The sequence below is a fragment of the Suncus etruscus genome, chromosome 2 (genome assembly GCF_024139225.1).
Source record: "Suncus etruscus isolate mSunEtr1 chromosome 2, mSunEtr1.pri.cur, whole genome shotgun sequence".
Taxonomy (NCBI): Eukaryota; Metazoa; Chordata; class Mammalia; order Eulipotyphla; family Soricidae; genus Suncus; species Suncus etruscus.
In genome coordinates this window covers 2,813,653-2,824,014 of record NC_064849.1, presented here as the reverse complement: position 1 = coordinate 2,824,014, position 10,362 = coordinate 2,813,653, and the positions used below count along the sequence as shown (strand labels likewise).

At 56.1% G+C, this 10,362-nt stretch overlaps 1 protein-coding gene across 1 annotated transcript; it reads left to right on the top strand.

Annotated features, from left to right (window-relative positions):
• The first annotated feature begins 416 nt into the window (after nucleotides 1-416).
• Nucleotides 417-10,288, top strand: RILPL2 (Rab interacting lysosomal protein like 2). Its single transcript, XM_049769264.1, has 4 exons — nucleotides 417-776; nucleotides 6,272-6,423; nucleotides 8,608-8,718; nucleotides 9,739-10,288. The coding sequence occupies exons 1-4, from the start codon at nucleotides 441-443 to the stop codon at nucleotides 9,767-9,769; spliced, it is 630 nt and encodes a 209-aa protein (XP_049625221.1). The 5' UTR covers nucleotides 417-440; the 3' UTR covers nucleotides 9,770-10,288.
• Nucleotides 10,289-10,362: the final 74 nt, after the last annotated feature.

The following is a 10,362-nucleotide window of genomic DNA, read 5'->3' as shown; positions in this document are numbered from 1 at the left end:
CAAAGACAGAGAGACCCACACAGAGCAGACAGACACACAGAGACTCACAAGGACACACAGACACAGACACAGAGACACACAGAGACACACACACACACACACACACACACACACAGACAGACAGACACAGACAACACAAAGACACACAGAGCCACACACAGAGCAGACAGACACACACCCCACTGGGCTGTGGGCCTCGAGGCTACAAAGGGAAAAAGTTGCGCGTCGGCGGTGCTTTCCTCCGCCCCCGTCTCCGCGGAAACCCTGCCGGGGCCCCGGGGCGGAGCCGGCCGCAGTTCCCGGGGCAGCCGGGCGGGCAGCGGGTCCGTCCGTCCCGTCCCCTCCGTGGGCCTCGCGCGGCCCGGGCCCGGTGGGCAGGGACGGGGCCGGGGCCGGGGCGCCCGCGAGTGCCCAAGTTTTGCGCCCGGAGGAAGTTGGCCATGGAGCAGCCCCGGGCGCGCCTGGAGGAGGCGGCGGAGACGGGGCAGGAGCTCTCCGGGGAGGCCCCGGGGCCCGAGGACGCGCTGGCCAAGAGCCCCCTGCAGCTGACCCCCGAGGACGTGTACGACATCTCGTCCGCGGTGGGCCGCGAGCTGGCGGCGCTGGGCGGCGGCCAGGACCCGCGCGTGGCGCGGCTGCAGTTCACCATCGTGCGCGTCCTGGAGCTGCTGGAGACGCTGGTGAGCGAGGCGGGAGTGGCGGCCGAGGAGCTGCGGCTCGAGCGGGACAGCCTGCGCCACGAGCTCGAGGGGCTGCGGCGCGCCGCCGGCGCACAGGTGGGTGCCCGGGACGGAGCCCTTGGCGTCCCCGGGGGTGCCTGCCGGGGACCCTCTGGCCTACCCGAAGCGCACCCGCTGCTGGGCATCCCCAGGGCTAGGTGCCCGGGACCCCCTGACCCAACCCGACACGCACCCGCTGCTGCCTCTTCTGCACCCCCTGGGGTAAATGCCCAAGACCCGCAGGTCATGCCCAAGACGCCCGACAAGCACCGTCTACTCTATCTTGGGCATCCCTAGGGGTATGTGTCAGGGACCCTCTGACCAGCCCCGACGCACACCCAAGGCTCCGTCTGGGGCATCCCCGAGGGTATTTGCCCAGGACCCTCTGGCCTACCCAAGGCGCAACCGCTGCTGGGCATCCCCAGGGCTAGGTGCCCGGGACCCCCTGACCCAACCCGACACGCACCCGCTGCTGCCTCTTCTGCACCCCCTGGGGTAAATGCCCAAGACCCTCTGGTCATGCCCAAGACCCTTTGGCACGGCCCGACAAGCACCATCTGCTTCCTCTTGGGCATCCCCAGGGGTATGTGTCAGGGACCCTCTGACCAGCCCGGATGCACACCCAAGGCTCCGTCTAGGGTATCCCCAGAGGTACATTCCTGAAACCCTCTGGCCTAGCCTAAAGCACCCCGCTGCTGGGCATCCCCAGGGCTAGGTGCCCGGGACCCCTTGACCCAACCCAACGCGCACCTGCTGCTGCCTCCTGGGCATCCCCTGCGGTAGGTGCCCAAGACCCTCTGGTCCCGCCCAATGCACACCCGCTGCTGCCTCTTGGGCATCCCCTGGGGATAAGTGTCCGGGACCCTCTGGCCCGCCCAACACACATGCACTGCTGGGCATTCCCAGGGCTAGGTTCCTGGGACCCCCTGACCCAGTCCGGACAAGCACTCAATGCTCCATCGGGGGCATCCCCAAGGGTACGTGCTCAGGATCCTCTGGCCTATCCCAAAGCGTACCTGCTGCTGGGGTTCCCCAGGGCTAGGTGCCCGAGACCCGCTGGTCCAGCCCAACAAGCACCATCTGCTCTGTCTTGGGCGTCCCTGGGGGTAGGTGTCCAGGACCCTCTGTCCCAGCCCGACACACACACACTGCTGGGCCTCCCCAGGGCTAGGTTCCTGGGACTCCTGACCCATCCTGGACGCACACTTAATGCTCCATCAGGGGCATCCCCAAGAGTACGTGCCCGGGACCCTCTGGCCTAGCCCAAAGCGCACCCGGGTCCCCCTGACCCAACCTGACACACACCTGTTGCTGCCTCTTGGGCATCCCCAGGGGTACGTGCCAGGGACCCTGTGACCCTGCCCAGTGCTCCGTCTGGGGAATCCCCAGGGCTAGGTACCTGGGACTCTCTGACCTAACCTGACGTTCATCCACTGCTGCCTCTTGAGCATCCCCTGGGGTAGGTGCCCAAGACCCTCTGGTCCAGCCCGACAAGCACCATCTGCTCCGTCTTGGGCATCCCCAGGAATAGGTGCTCAGGATCCTCCGGCCCATCCCAACATGTACCCAATGCTTCATCTTGGGCATCCACTGGGATAGGTGCCTGGGACCTTCTGGCCCAGCAACACACACCCACTGCTTCATCTTGGGCATCCCCAGGGACTTTGTGCCCGGGACCCTTTGGCCCAGCCCTACAAGTACCTACTGCTCCGTCTTGAGCATCCTCAGGGGTACACACCAGGGACCGTCTAGCCCAGTCCACACGCACACCTGCTGCTCTGTCTTGGCCATCCTTGAAAGTAGGTGCCCAGGACTCTCAGCCCTGTCCCAACACACACCTACTGCTCTGTCAAACCCAGCCCTATCCACACCCGCTGCTCCTTCTTGGGCATCCTGGGCTTTGCTCACATTCTCAGCCTCTGGCCCGGGATTGCCAGACCCTCTGGTCTCCAGGACAGCACTCCCCCAACAAACACAGGCACAGGGTGGTGGAGGTAGCCCTACATTTTTCTATCCAGTGGCCCCTGACAATCTATATTTCCTACCTGGTCTGATCTCTGTCTAATTATTACTCTCTGGGGGGAATCTTTGAGAAATCATGAAAAAATGACGTTAACCCAAGGGAAAGCAATGGGAGGGCCACATAAGGACAGATACCTGAGTGTTCCAAAGTTGTTTTACTCATAGCTATGCCCGGCCAGAAACAATGGAGATGCTGAGGTCTGGGCAGATCCATTAGAAGTGTAAAGGAACAGGAGGTCAGCATGGATGGTCACAGAGGAAGAGGACAGGGAGAGGGAGAAGCCGGGCATGGAAAGGAATCTGCTTCCTGTTTCGGTGAAATTCAGGAGCAAGCAGAATGACCTTTGCTGGTAGAAGAATGCTCTGTGGCCGGCTGGAGAGAAGGCAGAGGGGGCACCATGGGAATTTTTGTTTGTTTGTTTGGGCCACACCCGGTGGTGCTCAGGGTTACTCCTGGCTCTGTGCTCAAATGAGATGCCAGGGATCAAACCCCAGTTGGCTGTGTGCAAGACAAATGTCCTACCCAGTGCACTCCAGCCCCTCCACGGGGATTTTTTTGTTTGTTTGTTTGTTTTTGGGTCACATGCGGCGGTGTTCAGGAGTTACTCCAGGCTCTGTGCTCAGTAATGACTACTAGCGATAGATGGGGGACCTTAAGAATATGATACAGGGGGACCGGTGAGGTGGCGCTAGAGGTAAGGTGTCTGCCTTGCAAGCGCTAGCCAAGGAAGGACCGAGGTTCGATCCCCCTGCGTCCCATATGGTCCCCCCAAGCCAGGGGCGATTTCTGAGCACTTAGCCAGGAGTAACCCCTGAGCACAAACGGGTGTGGCCCGAAAAACCAAATAAAAAAGAATATGATACAGGGATCAAGCCTAAAGGATCTGCCTACTGCGCTATAACTTCTGCCCTGAAATAGATTTATTTTCTAAACAATTGTAATTTTGTGAGATTTTACATTATGATTGCTACTCTCTAGTCTAATTCCTTTCCAGACCTAGGTTTTTGGTTTTGTTTCGTTTTGTTTTGTTTTTGCCACACCAGGCAGCGCTCAGGGTTACTCCTGGCTCTGTGCTCAGAAATTGCTCCTGGCAGGCTGGGGGGGGGCAAATGGGATGCCAGGGATCGAACCTGGGTCAGCTGCATGCAAGGCAGACACCCTCCTCGATGTGCTATGTGCTATTGCTTAAGACCTAATTTTTTTTTAAGGGTTTTTTTTGGGGGCCGGAGAGATAGCATGGAGGTAAGGCGTTTGCCTTGCATGCAGGTCAGTGGTTCGAATTCTGGCATCTGATATGGTCTTCTGAGCCTTCCAGGAGCGATTTCTGAGCACAGAGCCAGGAGTACCCCCTGAGCGGCTCCAGGTGTGACCTAAAAACCAAAAAACCAAACCAAAACAAAACAAAAAAACAAGTGGGGGCTTATCAGTGGACCCTGAACTCCCACTGGGACTGACCCCAATTGGAGGAAAGGGAGTGCTGGGGCCTTAAGAAAGGAGCAACTGCGAGCAGGTCAGCTCCAGGCTCTCTCTGGATGGGAGTGAGGCCCTCCCGGCTCTGACCCTGCCTAAGGCAGCAGGCCCGGCCTCCCTGGGTCTTCCTCTCTTGGTTTGACTCTCAGGACACAGTGCTTGGAGCCCAGACTTGCCCAAGATGCCTAACTTCCTGATGCCCTTGACAAACCCCCCCACCCCAGGATGTGGAGAAAGTCCCTGCCCTGTGGCTCCAGAATAATGTGGGTTTTCCCAGTTTAGCACAGAGATAGCCCCCGCCCCCCATGACTCGAACCTTCTCCAGATGGCTCAGTGTGGTAAGGAAAAGGCAGCCATCATTAGTGCTAGTTCTCAGCTGGGGGCCCCCAGGACTGCAGTGTGAGATTAGGGGACCAACCAGTAGGCCAGAAGCACAGGAAGGAAATAGGTCGTGAGAGGCCCCAAGCTGAGAAATAACCCACTCGCCAGCCCACAAGCCCACAGCACCTGCCTTTTTCTTTTCTTGGGTGACCAGGATGGAACCCAGGTCCTCACGTGCAAGGAAAGTATGCTATCCACTCTGCCGCTCCTTTTTTCCACCTTTGTCTAGCCCCCTCTCCCCTCCACGTCTCTCCTCTCCCTTCTCCTCCTCTCTGCCTCTCCAGGTCCCTCTTTCCTTTTCGTTTTTTTTTTTTTTTTTCCTTTTTTTTCTTTTTGGGCCATACCCAGTGACGCTCAGGGGTTCCTCCTGGTTCTGCACTCAGAAATCGCTCTTGGCAGGCTCGGGGGACCATATGGGACACTGGGGATTGAACCTAGGTCTGTCCTGGGTCAGCCGCGTGCAAGGCAAACACCCTACCCCTGTGCTAGTGCTCCAGCCCCTGGTTTCGAATGCTAGATTTGACTCATGGCAGATGTGAAAATTTCTTATCTGTGAGGCCAAGGCAACAGATAAGTCCAGTGGGGAGGGGACTTGCCTTGCACCTGGGTGTGGCCAGCACCCCATCTGGTCCTCCAGTCCCCAGGACTGATTCCTGAGCTTAGAGCCAGGAGTAATACCATTACACAGCCAGCTGATATGTTCCCTCCACCCCCCAAAAAAAGTTGCAAAAGAATGGTCTTTTTTTCTGTTGGGTACATCCGGTAGTACTTAGGGGTTACTCCTAGCTCTGAGCTCAGGAATCACTCCTGGCAGTGCTCGGGGGACCATATGGGGTGCTGGAGACTGAACTTGGGTGGGCTGTGTGCAAGAAAAGCACCTTACCCAATATACTATTTAATACAGTAGATGATATTAGAATTTACTTTTTTTCCCTTTTGGTTTTTGGGCCACACCCGGCAGCACTCAGGGGTTACTTTAGGCTTTGTGCTCAGAAATCACTCCTGGCAGGTTCCAGGGACCACATTGGATGCCAGGGATTGAACAGGGTCTGTCTCAGGTCGGCTGCATGCAAGGCAAACACCCTACTACTGTGCTCTCTCTCTGGCCCCTTGTTTGTTTGTTTGATTTTCCTGGCCAGAGCACTGGTCTGGGAGTAGTTCCTAGCCCTGCCTACTGTGGCTCCCACATTCCAAATTCTGGAATTCCCTTTCCTTGCTGTGGGCGCATCCTGCAATACCATCAGGCATTTGGACTCTTCATGGATGTGAGTGGGGCCGGAGACACACCCCATCTGATCCCAGCGTCTGAGGACAGACACACAGACTGTCCCAGCTGCCAGTGCTTGGGGCCTCAGTGCCCTCCCGCTTCTATCTCTTTCCTACCCAGTATCTGTGGGCATCTTCCCTCCCAGACGGGATGGATGGGCATCCCTGCCTGGAAAGGAGCCCAGATTAACAGCTTTGCTCGAGCTAGAGAGATAGCATAGTGGTAGGGCATTTGCCTTGCATATGGCCAACCCAGGATGGACGGTGGTTCGATTCCCAGCATCCCATATGGTTCTCCGAGCATGCCAAGAGCGACTTCTGGGCCGAGCCAAGAGTAACCCCTGAGTGCTGCCGAGTGTGACCAAAAACCGGAAAAACAAAAAACATAAAACAAAAGCATGCTCTCTTCTAGGACGGCCTGGGACCAGACAAGATGGTGGTGGACCTGGCCGACCCCAACCGGCCGCGCTTCACCCTGCAGGAGCTTCGGGAGGTGCTGCAGGAGCGTAACAAGCTCAAGTCGCAGCTGCTGCTTGCCCAGGAAGAGCTGCAGTGCTATAGAAGGTGAGGTGCCCAGTGGACCCCCTTTGAGCCAGCTTCCAGGAGGCCTGTTCTGGGCCACGCATTTGACCACAGTGTGGCAGTGCCAGGCACGATTGTATGCCAGCTAGGTGGGGAAGAGGCTCTCGAGTGAACATGCATGGACGTGGGACATGCTCCCTCAGATGTGCCCAGACCTGGGGTGCAGCTAAGGGCTGGAGCACTCACAAGGCCTTGATCCCTGCATCCTATAGGGTCCCGAGTCTGCCAGGAGTGATTTCTGAGCGCAGAGCTAGGAGTAAATTCTGACACCGGAGGGAGGTGAGGGGAAGAAAGGGAGGGAGGGAGGGAGAGAGGGAGTGAAGGAAAAGAAAACTGGGACTGTGGCCGGAGAGATATCATGGAGGTAAGGCATTTGCCTTGCACGCAGAAGGACGGTGGTTCAAATCCTGGCATCCCATATGGTCCCCCGACCCTGCCAGTAGCAATTCCTGAGCGTAGAGCCAGGAGTAACCCCTGAGCGCTGCCAGGTGTGACCCAAACCCCCCCCCCCCCAAAAAAAAAGAAAACAGGGACCAGAACAGTGGTGCAAGGATAGGACAGTTACCTTAAAAGCAGATGACCTGGGTTCAATCCCCAGCACCACATATGGATGGCCCTGTGAGCACAGAAACAGGAAGCAGACCTGAGCATTACCAGCTGTGGCCCCATAAAGTAGAATAAAAACAAATGACCAAAAAGATAGAAAACAAGCCAGAGAGCACAGCAGGTAGGGCCCCTTGCAGGTCGCCAAACCAGGTTCAATTGGGAACACCAAACACCACCAGGAGTGATTCCTGGGTGCAGAGCCAGGAGTAAGCCCTGAGCAACACTAGGTATGATCCCAAAGCCCCAAAATAAATAGTCATCCAATGAATGGTGCTGGTGTTCAGACCGGGGTTGGCCGTGTGTAGGGCCTGGCATATACATTTTTGTTTTTGGGCCACACCCAGTGGCACTCGGATTCCTTCTGGCTCTGTGCTCAAAAATCTCTCCTGGCAAGCCCGAGGGACCATATGGGATGCTGGGAATTGAACCCAGGTCTGTTCCGGTTACTTCCCCCCGCCACCCTCTGCAAGTCAAACACCCTGCTGCTGTGCTATCACCTGGCATATACTTTTTTGGTTTTTTTTTTTTTTTGTTTTTCATTATTTTTGTTTTTGAGTCACACCCGATGGCGCTCAGGAGTTACTCCTGGCTCTGTGCTCAGAAGTCACTCCTGGCAGGCAGGGGGGACCATATGGGATGCTGGGATTTGAACCACTTTCTGTTCGAATCAGCTGTATGCAAGGAAAACGCTCAACTGCTGTGCTATCTATTCAGCCCTTGGCATTTACTTTTTGTGTGTGTGTGTGTGAGTGCTTTTTGGGCCACACCCAGTGATGCTCAGAAATCACTCCTGGCTTGGGGGACAGAACCATGGTCTGCCCTAGGTCAGCCGCCTGCAAGGCAAACGCCCCTATCACTGTGCTGCTCCGACCCCCTGGCACATATTTTTAATGAATAAATGTCTTCACTGCTATTCTGTATTATTTTGTTTTAATTTTTAATTCCGGGGTCACACTTGGCAACACTTAGGAGTTACTCCCTGCTCTGCACACCTTTACTATCCCTCCCAACCCATTGTGCTTTTTTTTTTTGCTTGTTTTTTGGGGGGTCACACCTAGCAGAATGCGGGCATTGCTCCTTGCAGTGCAGGGGACCTTGTGTTTTGTTTCTTTTTTGTTTGTTTTGTATTGGGGTACACCTGGGACCACTTAGGAGTTATTCCTGGCTCTACTCAGAAATTACTTCCAGTAGGCTCAGGGGACCCTATGGGATGTGGGATCGAACCCATGTCAGCCGTGTGCAAAGCACCCCACGGTACTTTCGCTCCAGCCCCGAGGGGCCCATGTGGTGCTGAGGATTGAACTGCATGCTGAGTTCTCTCCGACCCACGTCAGAGCATTTCATGCTTCACGTTCCTGGGAGGAGGGGAAGAAGCCGGAAGCACTTGCCAGTGGGATCAGGCGTGGGAAAGACAGGATACCTGGGCCTGGGGAAGGGAGGCAGTGCCGCCCTCAGGGGCAGAGCCGGAAGTTCTGACGACACCCTCCTTTGATGCCATCCTGGCCACTGGCCCCCGAGACCCCCCCCCAGCTCTGACAGAAGCTCTGTTGATTTCCCCAGTGGCCTGATTTCAGCGCGAGAAGGTGCAGGAGGAAGAAAAGAAAAAGACGGTGTCGTTGCCCAGCCTGGCAGTGCCAGTGGGAGGAAGCCGGAAACCGTCATCAGGAAGCTGTAAGCCCCGCCTGCCCGCCCCAGAAAAAGGCCGGGACACGAATCTGTACCTGCTCAGACCCACCCCTTCAGATACACACACAAATATGCACCCCCACACATACATGAATACCCACAATGCACCACATCCACGCATGTACGCGTCAACACATATGTATCCATACACACGTCCCCCACATGCACCCACATACAGCGTACCCCTACACACACCACTTTTACCTCCACTTTTGGGAATCCTGCCTCCCCCAATGTTGGGACGTGCCGTGCCATTTCCCTTAAGTATTTTCCTCATATTTATGCACCCTGTTGATTCAATTTCTGTTGTTTTTTTTGTTCTTGTTTGTTTGGGTCACACCTGGCGGCGCTCAGGGGTTCCTCCTGGCTCTACGCTCAGAAATCGCTCCTGGCAGGCTGGGGGGGGGGGAAGCCCATATTGGATGCTGGGATTCGAACCATCGTCCTTCCCCATGCAACGCACACCTTACCTCCATGCTCTCTCTCTCCGGCCCGATTCTTCTATTTCTTTGGGTATTGAAACTCAAATCAAAACTTTGCGGGGAAGACTTGTTTAAAATTCTGGTTCTCAGGGCCGGAGTGAGAGCACAATAGGTGGGGCGAAGGCCTTGCATGTGGCTGAGCCAGGTTTGATCTCCAGCATCCCCAATGGTCCCCAGAGCACTGCCAGGAGTGATTCCTGAGCAGAGAGCTTGGAGTAATACCTAACCTCTGTGGGGTAAGTGCTACAGGTGTGATTCTTGCTCCGCTTCCCCAAAACAAAACAAAATCTGATTCCACTAACAAAAGGGTAGGCACTTGCCTTGCACGCACCTGTGTTCAATCCTGGGCACTTTTTTGGTTCCCAGCATGCCTAGCTTTGAGCACAGAACCAGGAGTAAGCCCTGAGCATGACTAGGTGTGGCCCTAAAACAAACAGTGCCAGCGGCCAGTAGGGAGCCCCTAACATACAGGCTGCTCACATTGGCCTGGGCTTTCCCTTCTGACCCCCTCACATCTCAACAGGTTCTTTTTCCGGTCCGGGAAGCAAACATAGACCTAAAGCCATGGCCATGACAGCAGCTACTCCTCAAACTCAAGAAGATAAGCTGTCGGCTTCTGCAACTTTCTGTCAGTGCCTCAGACACACTGTGCTGCGCCTAGCTGTCCTGTCCTCAAGCGGCAGGGGTGGATCAGTAGCTGTGGAGCTGCAGAGCTGGGCAGCCTCAGAGCTTGGCCAGGCTGGACTGGGGAGTATCTCAAGTCTCCTGAAGCAAAAGGAACCTCCTTGAGGCACCTGATGTTCTGCCCGGGGGAGAAGGCCCTGGGCTCAAATCAGCACCAGGAGAGGATTCAGGACAGCGGGGCCAGGCAGGGCAGGCAAAGCACTTCCATGCTTCAGGAAGATTAGTTCGGTTTCAAGACGTGACTTCCTGAACTTGGTTTTGTATTAAAGTAAAATGACTTTAAACTCCTGTTGACTCTGAATAAAGATGGCACATCCGGATTACAGGCACACCTGGTTGACAGTCTGACAGGCGCTGCCATTTAACTCCCTCTGCTTAGAAACACAGAGAAGAGTGGGGCCCGGGGCAATGGGGCAGAGTCCCAAATCCGGGCATCCCAAAAGGTCCCCCGTGCCTGCCTGGA

Excerpts from the sequence above, each read along its gene's own strand:
- RILPL2 (XM_049769264.1), top strand. The coding sequence starts at position 441 with ATGGAGCAGCCCCGGGCGCGCCTGGAGGAGGCGGCGGAGACGGGGCAG. Across the intron at positions 777-6,271 it reads GGCGCGCCGCCGGCGCACAG|GACGGCCTGGGACCAGACAA; the intron begins GTGGGTGCCCGG and ends GCTCTCTTCTAG. Across the intron at positions 8,719-9,738 it reads GAAACCGTCATCAGGAAGCT|GTTCTTTTTCCGGTCCGGGA; the intron begins GTAAGCCCCGCC and ends ACATCTCAACAG.